The 21,703-nt window shown below is 34.5% G+C and overlaps 1 protein-coding gene across 1 annotated transcript; it reads left to right on the top strand.

The window, feature by feature from the left end:
* The first annotated feature begins 18,524 nt into the window (after positions 1 to 18,524).
* Sce (E3 ubiquitin-protein ligase Sce) lies at positions 18,525 to 20,601 on the top strand. The gene is made up of 2 exons (XM_075292294.1): positions 18,525 to 19,830; positions 19,904 to 20,601. The coding sequence occupies exons 1-2, from the start codon at positions 18,771 to 18,773 to the stop codon at positions 20,119 to 20,121; spliced, it is 1,278 nt and encodes a 425-aa protein (XP_075148409.1). The 5' UTR covers positions 18,525 to 18,770; the 3' UTR covers positions 20,122 to 20,601.
* The last annotated feature ends 1,102 nt before the right edge of the window (positions 20,602 to 21,703 follow it).

The raw sequence follows: 21,703 nt of genomic DNA, 5'->3' as shown, positions 1-21,703 counted from the left end.
TTAAAATGTCTTCAATCACTAAAATGATAGTATCAATCACAATTGCAAATTTCAATTAACTTTTTAATTAAAAACGTAACTATTTTCAATTAATTTCTTAACTAATTTGTATTCTCAATTTGATTAAAAAATTTTAACTTTTTTTGAGTTTGGCTAAAAAGTTAATTGTATTAATTATTATTTTTTTTAATATCGACTGCAATTAACTTTTTAATTGGAAATATTTCGGCGATATGTTTATACCCACCACCATAGCATGGTGATGGGGGTTTAATAAGTTCATCATTCCGTTTGTAACACATCGAAATATCGTTTTCCGACTATATAAAGTATATATATATATATATTATTGATCAGGGAGAAATTCTAAGAGGATATAACCATGTCCGTATGTCTGTCTGTATGTTGTAATCAATTTGGCACAGATTCGTTGTTTGTTTGCAGGCAGGTCACGTTCGAAGTCCAAGATTTGATATAGTCCCCATATAAACCGACCTCCCGATTTGGGGTCTTGGGCTTATAGAAACCATAGTTTTGATCCAATTTGCCTGAAATTGAAAATATAGAGGCATTTTAAGACTATAAAGAGGTGTCCATGTTTGAAATATAGCGCCTATATAAACCGATCTTGGGCTTCTAGTAGTTTTTATCTAAAATGTCTGAAATGGAAAATCTAAAGGTATTTTAGGACCACAAATAAGTGTGCCGAAAATGATGAGTATCGGTCCATGTTTTGGTATAGCCCCCTTATAGACCAATATCCCGATTTTACTTCTTGGGCTTCTAGAAACCGTAGTTATTATCCAAATTGTCTGAAATTGAAAATCTAGAGATAAAGAGTGTCAAGGGAAAACGCGTGTAAATCGGTGAAATCGTTTATTTAAAAAATCAAATCAAATTTATTTTTCAAGTTCAATTAGTATAAAATTCAGGAAAAATATTCAGTTAGGCTTTCGCTTTTCCAAATCCGAATTGCCGGGCCTCACGCTTGACACCTGCCATCAGATTTTGTACAGCCATCTTGTCCACCTTCTTCGCCGCAGAAAGCCAGTTTGCCTTGAACTACTGCTCGTCCTTAGCAGTTTTTTGGTCTTCTTTAGGTTCCGCTTGACAATAGCCCAGTATTTCTCAATTGGGCGGAGCTCTGGCGTGTTGGGAGGGTTCTTGTCCTTGGGAACCACCTGCACGTTGTTGGCGGCGTACCACTCCATGGCCTTTTTACCGTAATGGCAAGATGCCAAATCTGGCCAAAACAGTACGGAACAACCGTGATTCTTCAGGAAAGGCAGCAGACGTTTATTCAAACACTCTTTCACGTAAATTTCTTGGTTGACAGTCCCGGAAGCTATGAAAATGCTGCTTTTCAAGCCACAGGTACAGATGGCTTGCCAAACCAGATATTTCTTTGCGAACTTTGACAGTTTTATGTGCTTGAAAATATCTGCTACCTTTCCCCTTCCTTTTGCCGTATAAAACTCCTGTCCCGGAAGCTGCTTGTAGTCGGTTTTGACGTAGATTTCGTCGTCCATTACCACGCAGTCAAACTTCGTCAGCATCGTCATGTACAGCCTCCGGGATCGCGCTTTGGCCGTCGTATTTTCTTTATCATCGCGATTTCTTGTAAGTCGATAGTCCGGCTCGTTTTTTGGCTCGATGCACGGTTGTAGACGATACACCCAGCTTATTTGTGGCATCTCTGAGAGAGAGGTTAGGGTTTTGCTCGAAACTACCGGCAACTCTCTTTGTCGTCTCAGCGGCTTCCGGTTTTCGATTTCCCCCCGATCCAGACTTCCTGGCTGTCGACAAACGTTCCCCAAACACTTTAATTACATTTGTAACGGTTGATTTGGCAACTTTTAGCGATGTTGCCAGTTTTGCGTGCGAGTAGCTCGGATTTTCGCGATGCGCGAGGAAAATTTTGATACGCTGCTCTTCTTGCTTCGACGGCATTTTGACAACTGAATAGTGAATTCCAAAATCAAAATAGGAGCAACATTCTACACACACCTTCAAAATGAGGGGTGTTCAGGTTTTTTTTAATGCAAAATTGAATGAAATACGTCAAGTTTATATTGACCATATCACCCTTTATGTGGAGACCATAAAAAGGTGTGCCGAAAATGTCGTGTATCTGTCCATGTTTTAATATAGCCCCCATATAGACCGATCTCCCAATTTTTTTCTTGTGCTTCTAGAAACCGTAGTTTTTATCCAATTTGTATGAAATTGGAAATCTAGAAGTATTTTAGGACCATTAAGAGGTATGCCGGAAATTGTGTGTATCGGTTCATGTTTTGGTATAGCCCCCATATAGACCGATCTCCCGATTTTACTTCTTGGGCTTCTAGAAACCGTAGTTTTTATCCAATTTGCCTGAAATTAGAAATCTGGAGGTATTTTAGGACCACAAACAGGTGTGCCGAAAATGGTTCGTATCGACAAATATGATATATGTTCCCCGTGAAAAAGTATCATATGCTCCTGAACCATGTTGAGGCAATCATGAAATGATAGCTAATTTCCCGCAACAGTTTTCATGAAAGCCATTTTGCCACTAATTGACTCATATAAATGATCAAATGACCACCGCTATTTGTCCAGATGTCAATGTGTAGCCATGTATGAAAAACGTTTTTCTCCGGCCGTCCCAATTTGTGGCAATTCTCTTGACATTCATCCCACCAACGATAGCGTAACTCCTACGTCATTCATTCAATGCAATGGGACCCTTCAATAACAAGAAAATATTGATTTGTCTTGTTCAGCGAATGACTGGAGGGACTTTATACTTATCATCCATCCACTTGCCCATTTCATTGTTAAAAACTTTAATAACGATTTTTCTTCTTTTCAAGAACTGATGATTGTGATTTCATGATTGTAATCATTTGCCAAAAAAAAACGGCAAAAGCAGTGGAATTGGAAAAGTCTGCGAGGAAAGTTGTGAACTCATGGTCATCATATTCTCATTGATTGGAGAAGTTTGCACTTGTAAATCTTGGTCTCGGTAATATTCTATTGCTGGTAACGCCTTTCTATTTTTATATCGTCCACTATACGATGGGAGATGTATTCAGTTTTCCATTTCGTTTGTAGTGCAATCAAAATGTCTATTTTTTGTAAATTTTGCGAAATATTCCTCTCTAAAAATTTTCTATAGAAATAAAATTTCGGCGAAATTTTCTATCGAAATAAACTTTTGACAAAATTTTCTGTAGAAATAAACTTTTGACAAAAATTTTTATAGAAAAAATTTAGACAAAAGTTTCTATAGAAATAAAAAAAAATTTTTTTTCCAAATAAAATTTTGACAAAAATTTCTATGGAAGTAAAAAAATTTACAAAATCTCAAGAAATAAAATTTTTTCTATAGAAGACATAAAATTTTGACAAAATTTTCTATAGAAATAACATTTTGACAAAATTTTCTAAGAAATAACATTTTCACTAAATTTTCTATAGGAATAAAATTTTGACAAAATTTTCTATAGGAATAAAATTTTGGCAAAATTTTCTATAGAAATAAAATTTTGATACAATTTTATATAGAATTAAAATTGACAACATCTTCTGTAGAAATTAAATTTGGCAAAATGTTCTACAGGAATTAAATTTTGACAAAATGTTCTAAAGAAATAAAATTTTGGCAAAATATTCTATACAAATAAAATTTTGACAAAATTTTCTATAGAAATAACATTTTGACAAAATTTTCTATCGAAATAAAATTTTGGCAAAATTTTTTTATAGAAATAAAGTTTGGACAATATTTTTTTATAGAAATAAAATTTTGACAAAATTGTCTATAGGAATAAAATTTTGACAAAATTTTCTATAAGAATAAAACTTTGACAAAATTTCTTATAGGAATAAAATTTTGACAAAATTTTCTATACAAATAAAATTTTAACAAAATTTTCTATAGAAATAAAATTTTGGCAAAATTTTCTACAGAAATAAAATTTTAATACAATTTTCTATAGAAATAAAATGTTGACAAAATTTTCTATAGAAATAAAATTTCGCCAAAATTTCCTATAGAAATAAAATTTTGACAAAATTTTCTGTAGAAATAAAATTGACAAAATTTTCTATAGAAATTAAATTTGGCAAAATGTTCTACAGGAATTAAATTTTGACAAAATTTTCTATAGAAATAAAATTTTGACAAAATTTTCTATAGAAATACAATTTTGATACAATTTTCTATGTTATAGAAATAAAATTTTACATTTTATATAATTATACCCACCACCATAGAATGGTGACGGGGGTATAATAAGTTTGTCATTCCGTTTGTAACACATCGAAATATCGATTTCCGACTATATAAAGTATATATATTCTTGATCAGGGAGAAATTCTAAGACGATATAACGATGTCCGTCTGTCTGTCTGTCTGTCTGTCTGTCTGTTGTAATCACGCTACAGTCTTCAATAATGAAGCAATCGTGCTGAAATTTTGCACAAACTCGTCTTTTGTCTGCAGGCAGGTCAAGTTCGAAGATTGGCTATATCGGTCCAGGTTTTGATATAGTCCCCATATAAACCGACCTCCCGATTTGGGGTCTTGGGCTTATAGAAATCTTAGTTTTTATCCAATTTGCCTGAAATTGGAAATCTAGAGGTATTGTAGGACCACAAATACGTGTGCCAAAAATTGTGAGTATCGATCCATATTTTGGTATAGCCCCTATATAGACCGATCTCCCGATTTTACTTCTTGGGCTTATAGAAACTTCAGTTTTTATCCAATTTGCCTGAAATTTGAAATCTAGAGGTATTTTCGGGCCATAAAGAAGTGTGCCGAAAACGGTGAGTATCGGTCCATATTTTAGTATAGCTCCCATAAGAACGATTTCCAGATTTAACTCCTTGGTAATGCCTCCATATAGACCGACTTCACTGCTTGAGGGTGTAGAAGGCCAACTGATCATAAAAATTGCTTGAAACTCAATTTAAAATTTCCAAATTTTACTTCTCGGGTGAAAATCTACAGATTTAAGATTTCAAATCAAGACGTTATTTTATAATTTTATAATTTTCTTGCACACTTACAAGAGATGTTAATAATTCCTCTAAAACTCAAACAAAAATGGTTCTTATAAATCCAGAATCTGATATAGTCCTCATAGGTGAAATTTTTAAATTTATCTTCCGGAAGTGTCCTCAAGCCCTCCTGAAATTTCAAAGGAAACCCAATATTTGGTTCATGGTGGTGGGTATTTAAGATTCGGCCCGGCCGAACTTACTGCTGTATATACTTGTTTTATATGTTATAGAAATAAAAAAATATTCTATAGAAACAAAATTTTGACAACATTTTCTATAGAAATAAAACTTTGACAAAATTTTCTATAGAAATAACATTTTGACAAAATTTTCTATCGAAATATAATTTTTGCAAAATTTTTTATAGAAATAAAGTTTTGGCAAAATATTTTATAGAAATAAAATTTTGACAAAATTGTCTATAGAAATAACATTTTGACAAAATTTTCTATATAAATAAAATTTTGACAAAATTTTCTATATAAATAAAATTTTGACAAAATTTTCTATAGAAATAAAATTTTAACAAAATTTTCTATCGAAATAAAATTTTGGCAAAATTTTTTATAGAAATAAAATTTTAATAAAATTTTCTATAAAACAAAATTTTGACAAAATTTTCTATAGAAATACAATTTTGAAAAAATTTTCTATAGAAGTAAAAAAATGGCAAAATTTTCTATAGAAATAAAATTTTGACAAAATTTTCTATAGAAATAAAACTTTGACAACATTTTCTATAGAAATAAAATTTTTCTTTAGAAGAAATACAATTTTGGCAAAATTTTGTATAGAAAGTAAATATGGCAAAATGTTCTACAAGAATTAAATTTTGACAAAATGTTCTATAGAAATAAAATTTTGACAAAATTTTCTATAGAAATAAAATTTTGACAATATTCTATAGAAATAACATTTTGAAAAAATTTTATATAGAAATAAAATTAAAAAAAATCTATAGAAATATAATTTTGGCAAATTTTTCTACAGAAATAAAATTTTGACAAAATTTTCTATAGAAATAACATTTTGACAAAATTTTCTCTAGAAATAAAATTTTGACAAAAATTTTCTATAGAAATAACATTTTGACAAAATTTCCTATAGAAATAAAATTATTATTATTTATTTGTTGTTTATTTTAATCATACAGTAAATGTATGATAAAAAGAAAAGAAATAAAATTTGTAGGTGAAGAGTAAAAATTCAACGATATTCGTGATGTGCATGTAGAAAAGCGTTAATACCTTACCATCATCAATATCGTATGCATTACAGTAATGACTTACCTCAATATAACGCAATATATTCGTGTTATACCCTTCACCAAAGGATTGGAATGGGGATATAAAAAGTTAGTCATTATGTTAGTACATCGAAATATCGATTTCCGACTATATTAAGTGTATATATTCTTTATCAGGAAGAAATTCTAGGAAGATCTTACAGACAGACGGACGGCTGTTGTAATCACGCTATACCCTTGAATTATGTAGCTATCATTTTTATATTTAGCACTGATTTGTTTTGTTTCTGCATGAAGTTGACCTTCGACGATCGGTCCAAGCTTTCATATAGACCCCCATATAAACCGACCCCGGGATTTTGGTTTATTGAGCATCACAACACCTCAATTTTTATGCAATTTGCTTGAAATTGACTATCTAGAGATATTTTAGGCTTACAAATATCTGTTCTGAATATGTTGCGTAACGGCTTTGAGGTGAAGGGTATATGAACTTCGGCCCTTGCCGGACTTACTGCTGTTTCTGGCTTCCTTTCTGGAACGAGGAAGAAAAGTTTTGCTTTTACTCTGGCATGAATCAATGAGAAAACTCGATTTGTGTTTAGATATCCATAAATACTTTTAATGGCCAACGAATATTTGATTAAAGAGATCTATGGGAGTGAGATTATTATATAGATTTATTAAACCGGAGGCATTGAAGGAGACATAAGCATAGAATAATAAAATTATTCTTTAGAGTTAGTTAGTTTTAGAGATATCTTCTTAATGTATTTGATTTGGGATGTGTTTGAGTTGAACATAATGAAAGTCTTACACATTAAGGACACTTCACACTTTGAGATATTAGATTTAAGAAAGCATTCTTATTGAATGTTGTAGCTTATGGAGTTTCTAAATAACCATCGTCTTATGTTTTGTGAGTAAATGAAATGATCGCGTAGAAGATAAGAAGATATATTTAATTTTTGGTTACATTAGATGGATTCAATTCAGAGAATGAAGCGAATACACAAAATTTTCCTGACTCACTTGAGAGCATACGTGATCTACCATTTGGCGGGTTATCATAATTTTATCATTTCGTTTGTAACACATCAAAATGTTGGTTTCTCACTCTATAAAATATGTATATATTCTTGATCAAGGAGAAATTCTAAGATGATCTGACAATGTCCGTCTTTCTGTCACGCTACAGCTTTCAATAATAATAGTTGGCAGAGATTCGATTTTTGTCTGCAAGAAGGACATTTTTCAAGAGGAAAGCCAAGGGCTGAACTCGACCGTAATGGTGGTCTACGGAGTTAAGTAATATGAGAATTGAAAATAATTCCGAGACTTCCAGACTACGGAAAGTACTAGCGTCCACTAACTCCGCTCCAGGGAGCCACCGTGGTGCAATGGTTAGCATGCCCGCCTTGCATACACAAGGTCGTGGGTTCGATTCCTGCTTCGACCGAACACCAAAAAGTTTTTCAGCGGTAGATTATCCCACCTCAGTAATGCTGGTGAAATTTCTGAGGGTTTCAAAGCTTCTCTAAGTGGTTTCACTGCAATGTGGAACGTCGTTCGAACTCGGCTATAAAAAGGAGGTCCCTTGTCATTGAGCTTAACATGGAATCGGGCAGCACTCAGTGATAAGAGAGAAGTTCACCAATGTGGTACCACAATGGACTGAATAGTGTAAGTGAGCCTGATACATCGGGCTGTCATCTAACCTAACCTAAACCCGCTCCAGGTTTCATTAAAACATCGGGGGGCAATTGGACAACGTCCCGTGAGGAGATGCTGGATGTACTATTGGACATACATTTTCCTGGAAATCAGGATGAACCATGTTCTGGCGGAGCCACAGAGGCTCAGCGGTCATTTCCTATCGAGGAAATTGTATCGAAATCTAGAATTAAATGGTCTTTAAATAGTTTAGGACCTTTCAAATGCCCCGGACCCGATGGAATTGCTCCGACGGAGTTACAGGCAGTGACTGACAGAATTATCCAGTGGGTGTTGGCGATATATATAGGCTGCATCAACTTAGTCTAGTACTAGCCTAGTACTATGATCACGTTTTCGCACGAAAAACTGTTATACTCCATATAAAAAACGTTAGCGCGGAATAAATGCGAAATCTTTGTTTTGAGCATTTTCAGACACATATTTATACAACCCTAGATTTTTCGAACGAAAAAAATAGGCAGGTATATTATTTCGCATAAATAAGTTAACATCCCTGGGTTTGAGACCCTATTTGCGAAGATATATGAAGATATTCGTTTTTCGCAGAAACGAACTTAGTACTAAGCATGAAGCGGGAAAAGCCTCTCACTCGGGTGCGAAGGACCCGATTCAAGATTGCTCTCGACATGAGAACATGCTTACTCGAAGGGCAGATCTACTGAGACCGCATTGTATGAACTAGTCAGCTTTATTGAAAGCTCACTCACATCGAAGGGACATTCAAAAACGTCCATCCGAGCTCGATATTAAATGTATTGACAACTCTGAATGTTGACCAAGGAATATATAGGCTGTTAGACCAATTTCTAAAGAAGCTACCTATTTCAGCCATAATAGGACAAGCAGACATACAAAGGTATGTGAGAGGCACTTCCCAAGGAGGAGTTCTATCACCTCTTCTTAGGAATGTTGCTATACACAACCATCTGGTTTCCCTAGTAAAAGAAAGGATAAAAATGGTGACATACGCAGATGATGTGGGAAAATTCCCATCCATAATTGGAGATATTATACGAAGAGCCCTCCGGATAAATGAGAAATGGGTGAAAGAGAATGGTCTAGGGGTAAATCCTACAAAGACAGAACTAGTCATGTACTGCAATGAACGCAAAATTCCCACGGTTAAGCCCATCTTCTTAGAGGGCATTGAAGTTCCCATCTCCTTAGAGGGAATTCAATTAAATTTGCTAATGAAATCAATTTTTTTTAATCAAGAATTTATTCTATGCCCAATTAAAACTGTGATTGATACTATCATTTTCGTGATTGAAGACATTTCAATTAATGTCGTGATTGAATCAGAAAAAAAAAAAATTTGTGTGTATACTATATTTCAATCACTTTCTATAACTATTTTTAATTATTTTTAATTTGTTTCAAAAATTTATAGTTTAAAACATTTTTTAATTAAGAATTTAAAAAATAAAAAATCCATAAATTTTTAACTGTCTTACTCTTCCGAGTTTGATTAAAAAGTTAATTGTATCAATTAAGTTTTTAATTGAAAATTTAAAAAACATTCAATCATTGACTTAATTTTTTTAGTTTGATTAAAAGTTTAATAGTATCAATAAATTTTTTAATTGAAAAAGTTTTCAACTTCAATCAACTATTTAACTACACCCTCACAAAAAATCGCTTCTGTAACATATACCCCCAAACATATTTTGCTTCAAGCATATACATTTTTGGGTATTGCCCAAACATTTATATGTTTGATCTCTACCAATATATAATATGTTTGAAAGCATATTGGTCTAAACAATATATGTTTGGGTAGTCTAAGTTCCAAACATTTTGTATTTTTGCATCCAAATTCAATAATGTTGTCTTCCAAAAAACAATATGTTATTATGCGACCATATAATATGTTTGGAAGCATTTTGCACCCAAAAATATTATATGCTTAAAAAAATTCTCCCAAACAATATTGTGCTCAAAATTTTATTTATTTATTTATACATTTACAATCATAATGAATTATGAAAATAAACAGGTAATATAGGTGCTAACAACATAGGTTTTCGACCTGAATGCTCAAAATTTTGTTTCTGCCCAATTGTATATTTCCCGACATCTTTCTCACTTCCACGAGATTTTTTAGTTCTTAGCACCTTTTTCTGTAATACAAACATTGTAGAAGAAATTATTCAATTTTATGATTTTTTTTATTTTAATTTTACCTTTTGCCGGACGGGGATTCGAACAGCGGACCACACAGTTTGTAAGGATCAAAGAAGTAGCTGATCAATTGCCCAAGGAAAAATAAAATGTTAATTTTGTAATAACAAGCAACAACCACCAACTTAATTCAATATCGCTCCCTGTTAAATAGCGCTCCAAGCTACTAAACACATATATGTTTATAGGCTATTTCTAAATTAATATATGTTTGCATCCAAGCATATTATATTTACAAACATTTTATGTCCCAAACATAATATGTTCTAACATATTAACATATATGTCCCAAACATGTTATGCTAGTTTATGAACATTATATGCTTGAACTCAAAAATATTGTGTTTAAAAATTTGTGTTCCAAACATATAATGTTTATAGCCAAACATATGAAAAACAGTCTTTTTCATCCGTGTAGGAATATTTTGATGATATTGTTTTTCTGTGAATCAGGTTGGGTTCAACGGCATATGTTAGGTACATTGAGTTAATCTTAAGTGAGCCTGAATCAAATCGGGCTGCCACTTTAACCTAACTTATGTTTGAATGGGGAACATGTAATATGTTTGTTGCAACCATGTTCTTTTCTTTGACATTATGCATCTGATTTCGGCAAGCATGTTATATTTGGGAAAATATCACACGCGAGAAAAAAGCTATTTTTCGTTATTTGCATAACGAGCTGCTATAGATATGTGTATATAACCCTATATTGCCCCATTTTTTCTGCCAGCTGATAAAATAGTCTAGTCCATTTTTGTTGTCTTTAGGTATGTTTTTCTAAAAGCTTCCCGTTTTATCGAAGACCGCCTAAAGGCGGGTTTGGGCATTAGAGGGCTAAGTATGGAGCGGGAGTTCCTTATCCGAATTCCATTTTTTTATTACTCTTTTTCCATATTGTCTTTTGAAATTCTGTTGTATATATACCACTTAATTACCTTTCTCGTATCCATGGCGCTTAGACTCCATACAATTGACAATAATTGTATCCAATTATGTTCCATTAACAATGTATGACACACAAAATGTGTGTCAAATTTCTGAAATATCCCTCCAAATTCATCCTTGCAAATGCATTTGGACAGTTGTATATATTCCCACATTTAAAAGCAATCGATCGATTGTTAAGTGTGGTCAGGAAAGAATTAAAGGCGGCTATCAACGTATCCCAATCACCACAGGTGGTGGATAACCTAGATTCCCGCTGAAGTGATTGAACATAGAACATACACATTTTTTTCCTTTCGTTCGTTAATCGCAGATTGTCGTTAACGGATTTTCAAATTGTTGCCATAATCGTAAATGCATTTAAATCCCCTTTCACATGTGATGTTGCATAGAACATAGTGAAATGGTAACCATCAGCTATCCGATTGGCACTTCTCTCTTGGTGAAAAAAAAAATGTTCGCATTGCATCTGTTGTCATTTCACAAAGCTTTACATTTTATTAGGCTCCATATTTATGTAAGTGGAATAGTATGGACGCAATAACTCAACCCAAAATCATTGACTTATCAATGGTGCATGTTTCGCATTGGAAATGGAAATAAACAACAACCCCATTTGGAGGGGAGATATACTTGGTACAATTCATCCCATCCAATAGTCGTCATCATCCAATGATTGACAGCTTCTAATTGAGGTGTTGACATTTTGTCAAATTGTGATGGCCAACAATGCAACACAAGCATGGACGGACGTGTGGATACATCCGAGAAAATCATTCGTGGATCTTTATAGTCGTGATGGACACATCTACAGATATTTCTAACAGGTATGCACTTGCAGGATGGCACGCTGACATGACACTCTCATTTATGGCCACAAAATGCAGTTGGAATATTTTGAAGATATAGGCATAGCACAACAACACTTAATTTGCTCCGCATTTAGAGTTTAATGGATCTGATTGCCTTAACCAATGGAATTTCTATCAAAAATAATAATAAAAAGACCATCTCCGGCCACCTGCTTCCATAGAAACTAGGAGTTTTTGCTTAACTACATATCTCTGCTATTATGAAAACAATTCAAAGCTTGAAACACTTGCTGAAATACCAACACATGGATAGTTATTTCTGCTTTTTTGGTCATTGATTCCTTTTGGTCTTAAGTATTGGAATTTTAAGGAAGTAGCATTTACTTCCTTGTAGAAATAAAATTTTGGTAGATTATTTTTGGCTCGAGTGGCAACACTGATTATGAACCAATATGGACCAATTTTTGTGTGATTGGGGATCGGCTATATATAACTATAGACCGATATGGAGCAATTTTGGTATGGTTGTAAGCGGCCATATACTTCCGCAATGTACCAAATTTCAACCGAATCGGATGAATTTTGCTCCTCCAAGAGGCTCCGGAGTCAAATCTGAGGATCGGTTTATACCCTGCCAACATTTTTTGAATTTGGGGACTCTTTTGAGAATCCCCACTACGTCGAAAACAATCATATACGACATCAAAAACTCGTCGGAAAAGCGCCGTCACTATTGAGAAGTTGTACCACGCCAAGTTACTACAAAAATGTTTCGCATGAGTGCAATTATTAGGTGCCTTTATAGATCAATTTAGAACGACGCCAATAAGGGACCCTCCAAACAATCAGAAAAAGTGCATTTTAAGATAGTTGTAAAAGAATCATTGTGGTCGAGTAAAACACGTTTGTTTAGATATTTATTAATTTGATTAAACATTTACAAATTCTTAAAAATATAACATTTATACCACTATCACATTACATTTAACATAATTTTTGGCATTAATGATGATGTTGAGTTACAAGTAGCGAGTTACATGTTGCTGCGCCTATCAACCAGTGTTTTTATTCCATGGAGGCAGCGTGTCTGTAAAATATCTGAAAAACAATCACTTTATTCCATTTGGAAAATCACCAAATTGTTCACCAATATATCTTTCACAATTTTAAGCGTATAATCTATGTTTTCAGAACTTTATTTTCGTTTTTATTTAATTAAAATATAACAAGCTGGTTGCGCTTGGCGTTTCACAAAAAAATGGCTTTTTTAACAGTAGGGATGGCAAATTACTTGCATGTACTTTTTGATGTACCTTTTCATGATGGTTGAAGTGACATTTACGAGTCTGTGGTAACGATGAGGTTGAAATGGAACTTTTTCCAGACCGCTGCCTCCATTGGGAATAAAAGCACTGGCTGATAGACGCTACATCATGTAACTCAACGTCAATCTTTTATTAATGCATAAAAATATGTTAAATGTGATAGTCGTATAAATGTTATATTTATGAGACTTAGAAATGTTTAATAAAATTAATAAACATCAAAACAATCGTGTTTTACTTGACCGCAATGATTCTTTTACAACTATCTTAAAATGCACTTTGTCTGATTGTTTGAAGGGGCTCTTATTAGCGTCCTTCTACATGTATCCAGAAGGGTACCTAATAATTGCACGCATGCGATACTTTTTTGTAGTAACTTGGCGTGGTACAACTTCTCAATAGTGACGGCGCTTTTCCGAGGAATTTTGGATATTGTATACGACTGTTTTCGACGTAGTGGGGATTCTCAGAAGCGCCCCCAAATTCAAAAAATGTTGGCAGGGTTACACCTCGTACCAAATTTCAAGCGGATCGGATAAAATTTGCTTCTCTAAGATGCTCCGCAAGCCAAATCTGGGGTCGGATTATATGGGAGCTATACGTAAAAGTGGTCCAATATGGCCCATTTTCAATACCATCTGACCTACATCAATAACAACTACTTATAGGTCTCAGTTTCGGCGATCACCTCTTCATTGCAGTCAAATTTTTTCCCTAGCGAGCATCCTTTTGAGGTCTGAGAACAAAAATACGGTGGGTGGAGCAGCAATTCGAAGCCCAATTCATGAATTTTTGCCATTGTTCTCAATGACTTGTGGCACGGTGCGTTGTCTTGGTGGAACAACACTTTTTTCTTCTTCATATGGGGCCGTTTTGCCGCAATTTCGACCTTCAAACGCTCACTGTTGATGGTTTTTCCCTTCTCAAGATAATCGATAAAAATGATTCCATGCGCATCCCAAAAAACAGAGGCCATTACTTTGCCGCGGACTTTTGAGTCTTTCCAAGCTTCGGAGACGGTTCACCGGTCGCTGCCCACTCAGCCGACTGTCGATTGGACTCAGGAGTGTAGTGATGGGCCATGTTTCATCCATTGTCACATATTGACGGTCAAATGTGAGCTCGCGCGGCGCCCATTTTGCACAGAGCTTCCGCATATCCAAATATTGATAAATGATATGACCAACACGTTCTTTTGATATCTTTAAGGCCTCTGCTATCTCGGTCAACTTCATTTTACGATCATTCAAAATCATTTTGTGGATTTGTTTGATGTTTTCGTCGGTAACCACCTCTTTCGGGCGTCCACTGCGTTCGCCGCCCTTCTTGCTCATTTCACCACGCTTGAATTTTGCATGCCAATCAATTGTTGTTGATTTCCCTGGGGTCCGGAAACTCATTATCAAGCCAAGTTTTTGCTTCCACCGTATTTTTTCCCTTCAGAAAACAGTATTTTATCAAAACACGAAATTCCTTTTTTCCATTTTTTCACAATAACAAAAGTTGCTTCACAAAAGAAGCTCTATCTCACAAACTAATTGACTTACAGACGTCAAATTTTGACACGAATCATTTGAAGGTATGTACTATATACAAATAATATGCATTTGATACTAGCGACGTCATCTATGTGTCAGACCGGGGACTTATCAGCCGGGGACTTATCAGCCAAAATAGGCCTCAGTTTCGGCGATCACCTCTTCATTGCAGCCAAATTTTTTCCCTGCGAGCATCCTTTTGAGGTCTGAGAATAAGAAAAAGTCTCTGGGGGCCAGATCTGGAGAATACGGTGGGTGGGGAAGCAATTCGAAGCCCAATTCATGAATTTTTGCCATTGTTCTCAATGACTTGTGGCACGGTGCGTTGTCTTGGTGGAACAACACTTTTTTCTTCTTCATATGGGGCCGTTTTGCCGCGATTTCGACCTTCAAACGTTCCAATAACGCCATATAATAGTCACTGTTGATGGTTTTTCCCTTCTCAAGATAATCGATAAAAATTATTTCATGCGCATCCCAAAAAACAGAGGCCATTACTTTGGCGCGGACTTTTGAGTCTTTCCACGCTTCGGAGACGGTTCACCGGTCGCTGCCCACTCAGCCGACTGTCGATTGGACTCAGGAGTGTAGTGATGGGACCATGTTTCATCCATTGTCACATATTGACGGTCAAATGTGAGCTCGCGCGGCGCCCATTTTGCACAGAGCTTCCGCATATCCAAATATTGATGAATGATATGACCAACACGTTCCTTTGATATCTTTAAGGCCTCTGCTATCTCGGTCAACTTCATTTTAGGATCATTCAAAATCATTTTGTGGATTTGTTTGATGTTTTCGTCGGTAACCACCTCTTTCGGGCGTCCACTGCGTTCACCGTCCTTCGTGCTCATTTCCCCTGCCAACATTTTTTGAATTTGGGGGCGCTTCTGAGAATCCCCACTACGTCGAAAACAATCATATACGACATCAAAAACTCGTCGGAAAAGCGCCGTCACTATTGAGAAGTTGTACCACGCCAAGTTACTACGAAAAAGTTTCTCATCAGTGCAATTATTAGGTGCCTATTTATATCAATTTCGAAGAACGCCAATAAGAACCCCTGCAAACTATCAGAAAAAGTGCATTTTAAGATAATTGTAGAAGAATCATTGTGATCAAGTAAAACACGATTGTGTAGATGTTTATTGATTTGATTAAACATTTATAATTTCTTATAAATATAATATTTTTCGGTTTATCTCATCACATTTAACATAATTTTTTGCATTAATAAAAGAATGATGTTGAGTTTTAAGTAGCAAGTTACATATTGCAGCGTCTATCAGCCAGTTTGTTTATTTTCGATGGAGACAGCGTGCCTGGAAAAATATTTGAAAAACGATCACTTTATTCTATTTGGAAAGTCGAAAATTGTTCACCATATACCTTTCACAATTTTAAGCGTAATATCTATGTTTTCAGAACTTTATTTTCGTTTTTATTTAAATAAAATATAACAAGCTGGTTGAGCTTGGCGTTTCACAAAAAATAAAATGGCTCTTCTAACAGTAGTGATGGCAAAATACTTTCATGTACATTTTGTACTTTTTGATATGCTTCCCCCATAACAGTTCGTGACGGTTGTGGTGACATTTACGAGTCTGTGGTAGCGATGAGGATGAAATGGAACTTTGAAATGCTGGCAGGGTCACCACGCTTGAATTTTGCATACCAATCAATTATTGTTGATTTTCCTGGGGTCCGGAAACTCATTATCAAGCCAAGTTTTTGCTTCCACCGTATTTTTCCCCTTCAGAAAACAGTATTTTATCAAAACACGAAATTCATTTTTTCCATTTTTTCACAATAACAAAAGTTGCTTCACAAAAGACGCTCTATCTCACATACTAATTGACTTACAGACGTCAAATTTTGACACGAATCATTTGAAGGTTGGTACTACCCTGCCAGCATTTCAAAGTTCCATTTCATCCTCATCGCTACCACAGACTCGTAAGTGACACTGCAACAATCGCCAACTGTGATAGTATTTTGCCATCACTATTCGCATGAAAGTACTTTGCCATCACTATTGTTACAAGAGCCATTTTATATTTTGTGAAACACCAAGCACATCTAGCTTCTTATAATTTATTTAAATAAAAATGATAATGAAGTGCTGAAAAGATAGTTATTTCGCTTAAAATTGTGAAAGGTATATTGGTGAACAATTTTTGACTTTCCAAATTCCATTGGAAATAGAAGCACTGGCTGATAGACGCTACAACATGTAACTTGCAACTTGTAACTCAACATCAATCTTTTATTAATGCATAAAAATATGTTAAATGTGATGTGATAGTCGTATAAATGTTATATTTATGAGAATTTATAAATGTTTAATAAAATCAATAAACATCTAAACAATCGTGTTTTACTTGACCACAATGTTTCTTTTACAACTATCTTAAAATGCACTTTGTCTGATTGTTTGAAGGGGTTCTTATTGGCGTCCTTCTAAATGTATCCAGAAGGGCACCTAATAATTGCACTCATGCGATGCTTTTTTGTAGTAACTTGGCGTGGTACAACTTCTCAATAGTGACGGCGCTTTTCCGAGGAGTTTTGGATATCGTATATGACTGTTTTCGACGTAGTGGGGATTCTCAGAAGCGCCCCCAAATTCAAAAAATGTTGGCAGGGAAGCTAGTGTTTCACAAAATATAAAATGGCTCTTGTTACAATAGTGATGGCAAAATACTTTCATGTGCATTTTGTACTTTTTGATGCGCTTCCCTTATCACAGTTGGCGATTGTGGTAGTGTCACTTACGAGTCTGTGGTAGCGATGAGGATGAAATGGAACTTTGAAATGATGGCAGGGTATAAGAAGATTATATATACAAATAATATGCATTTAATACTAGCGACGTCATCTATGTGTCAGACCGGGGACTTATCAGCCAACCTGTTATATGTTTTTTTTTTTTTTGCTGACTATATATGTGGTATTAATGTTCAAATTCAAAGGTGGGGCTAACATTTTTCTGGGAACCCAATGCCAATTTAAATAAATTATAAGAAGGTAGTTGCGCTTGGTGTTTCACAAAATATAAAATGACTCTTGTAACAATAGTGATGGCAAAATACTTTCATGTACATTTCATACTTCTTCATACGCTTCTCCCATCACAGTTGGCGATTGTCGCAGTGTCACTTACGAGTCTGTGGTAGCGATGAGGATGAAATGAATCTTTGAAATGCTGGCAGGGTTTGCACGAAAGTGGTCAGTTACTGAATTTGGTTTTCTCCAATAAGAAGCCTTTCCAAATTGAGCAGTTTGTGAACAAACATAATGATCGGGTTTACTTGATTCGTAATGGTTTCCTCCGCATTGAAAATATGTAAATAATTAACACTATTTCAAATTTCAAAATACAATGGCTGGAAAAACAATGAAATGAATCATATATTAAGATATGTCTAAGAGCAATCCTTTATTGCACGGAGTTATATGTCAGCTATTTTGCACATCTGATCAACTAAAATATCAATGCAATTGATTATTCCTTGATTTTAGCAGGAAGTATTGGTCTCATATTCGCCGAAGCGTCATTCATTATGTTTTTCCTCTTTGGTCTTGCTTTCACTGCAGCGACATCTGTGTTGTCGCCGCCACTAGACTTTTTCGTAACGCCGTTAATGCCAGATGCAGAAAAAAGAAAGTAAATGGAACGTATTTAAAATTTGGTTAAGAAGAACAAGAAAAGAAAAATACATGTCGCTTTGCAAGAATTAATTGTTTGAAAGAAAGAAGTGCAAATAAGTAGCAATTGAAGAAAATTATTATTTAGTTAAACAATTTAATCTTTGGCCGATGAGGTATTCTCAATTACAACGTTGGAAATAATAAAACCAAAGCTTGGTTTTACGAAAGCTGAAATACGTACCACTTAACAACAAGAAAAAGATTTAGCTTTATATTCGCGATGGCTTCATTAGAACCAGCTCAAAATAAAACCTGGGACTTATCGTTGTATGAATTACAGCGTAAACCACAAGAAATTATTACGGATAACACAGAGATTGCGGTTTCACCCAGAAGTTTGCACAGTGAACTGATGTGTCCCATATGTTTGGATATGCTCAAAAAGACAATGACGACAAAAGAGTGTTTGCATCGCTTTTGCCAGGACTGTATTATAACAGCATTGCGTTCGGGCAACAAAGAGTGTCCAACATGCCGCAAAAAATTGGTGTCCAAACGTTCACTGAGACCAGATCCGAATTTCGATTTGTTAATATCAAAAATCTATCCCAGCCGTGAGGAATATGAAGCTATACAGGAAAAAGTCATGGCCAAGTTCAACCAGACTCAGTCTCAACAAGCTTTGGTCAATTCTATAAATGAAGGCATCAAATTGCAAAGCCAAAACAGACCACAACGTTTTCGTACCAAGGGAAGTGGAGGAGGTCGTGGGGGTACTGCAAACGGTACAAATCATAATTCATCACATCCACACAATGTTTCGAATGAAAGCAATACCAATGGAAATGAAAGTGATACTAATAGGGAAAGTTCTGCTGGACCACCAAATGTTCCACCACCGGCAGCTACACCACCCCCGCCCACTCATTCCACAACCACACCGACCACCAATTTGGTGCCAACTTCATCTACAGGTTTAAGCCAAGGGGCAAGCACTTCTTCGACTCGTATGGAAGATGGTGCATCCAATCCCCCATCAGTGCGCTCTACTCCTTCCCCGGTTCCATCAAATTCGAGTAGTTCAAAACCTAAGAGGGCAATGTCTGTATTGACATCAGAAAGATCTGAGGAATCTGAATCTGATTCACAAATGGATTGTCGCACAGAGGGTGACTCTAACATTGACACTGAAGGTGAAGGCAATGGGGAATTGGGTATAAATGATGAAATTGAATTGGTCTTTAAGCCACATCCCACAGAAATGGCTGCCGATAATCAACTGATGAAAGCGCTCAAGGAGAATTGTATACGTTACATAAAAACCACAGCAAATGCTACAGGTATTTTATGCAGCAATAGTAAACAAACAATTACCGCTTTATTAATAATTTTTGTTCGTTTCCTTCATTTTAGTTGACCATCTTAGTAAATATCTCGCATTACGCATGACCCTTGATTTGGGTTCTGAATTGCCAGAGGCTTATCGTATGCTCAATTTATGCATATATATTGCCCCTCAACCTTCCCAATTAGTTATTTTAAATGGCAATCAGACACTGCATCAGGTCAATGAAAAATTCTGGAAGGTAAACAAACCTATGGAAATGTTTTACTCATGGAAAAAATCATAAATAACGCCCCCTAACGTGCCCATTAGCAGCTTTTGAAAATGTTAAAAGCTATTCGTCTATAATCCTGTTGTCTAAGTCATTTTGACGATTGCCAAGACTTTTTGTTTATTGTTTTTGTATCTTTCTGAAATACCCAGTGGTAATCGAAATATAAACGAAAAGAATTGTCAGTTGCCGTAAGCAGAATCGATGGCGACAAAGAGAATTAGTACGATTGTCTTCATACGGAATTACCAAGGGCAATGATTAAACGTTTTACTTTTTTATATAAAATGAAAAACGAAAAGAACTTCGAGAGAATTGCTTGTGTATTACATTTATCTTTTCTTTAGACTGTAGTATATTTAGTTTATAGGATTTAGTTTTACTTAATATGTAATTATGCAATCATTTCAAAACAAGAATCTATTTAATTGCTTTTAATGTGTGTCAATATCATGACTTATATATATACAATAAAAATTATGGTAGAAATTTAAATTTATTAACGTGATCACTTTAATGGTCCAAATATTTCTTACGATCAACTTTTCAAAATAGTCACCTATAGAGCGCAATAGTATTCTGACTTCAGCATTTGAGGCTTCATCAATTTGCAAATATTTTTGTTGTAGAAGGATCACAGTAGAAACCTTTTGTTCCCGGTTTTTTTTTTATTAATTTCTACTTTTCACAAATAAAATGGAATGGGAATTGAATCTGTTTTGCAACTATTATACACTATATTGCCAACTTTGGTTCATCTTCTCTTACTAAACCTGGTTTCACTCATAGAGTGATGTGCCGTTTAATCTCGCCTAAATGAAGCAATTCAATTTTTTCTGTAATAACAAAAATCCCCCATATTAACCTAACCTTCTTCCAGATTATTTCTGCTCCTTGTGCTTATTGAAATGTCTTCAATCATGAAAATTATGGTTTCAATCATAGAATTAATAAGATATAAAAAGTAGGTTTGATTAAAAAAATTAAATGATTTCTTCAGACACTTTTTATTAATTTGTTAATTTTATAGCTCAATTAAAAGTGTAATTGATTTTGGTATAGATTTAATTAATTCCGAATTAAATGTTCAACTATTTTTTTGGACATTGCTTATTTAATTAAAATGTTAATATTGGTAATTAATAGTTTGATTAAAAAGATTTCAATAATATTCTTAGTTGACTTCATTTTTTGTTATCTTATTAAAGGCCATTTTCATGTAGCTCCGTTAGGTTTTTAACTGCCTGTTAACAGAAATTAAATTGCACATATCTTCTCTCCGATTAACTTAAACTTAAAAAATTTAAGCAGTTAAGATCCTAAATGGTATATGAAATAAATGGGCAAGATGGCAGATATGTCCTTAGAGCGGCTTAAAATTTCGTTAGCTAACGGAGATTTTTTAATTGTTTACGCTTTCAACATAAATCATCTTTCCAATTGGAAATATATTGGTGATATTACTTCACAAAATGATATTATCTTGCTGTAAATAATCTTATAATTCGATTACGATACGTTACCAAAGTTCCTTTATTTACAGTTTTTGTAAATTGCAATCATTGCGACCTATTTGAAAGAGTAGACAAAAAAAACA

The sequence above is a fragment of the Haematobia irritans genome, chromosome 1, assembly GCF_050003625.1.
Source record: "Haematobia irritans isolate KBUSLIRL chromosome 1, ASM5000362v1, whole genome shotgun sequence".
NCBI classification, from domain to species: domain Eukaryota; kingdom Metazoa; phylum Arthropoda; class Insecta; order Diptera; family Muscidae; genus Haematobia; species Haematobia irritans.
The sequence above is the reverse complement of the archived record's forward strand: the minus strand, read 5'-3'. Positions and strand labels throughout refer to the sequence as shown.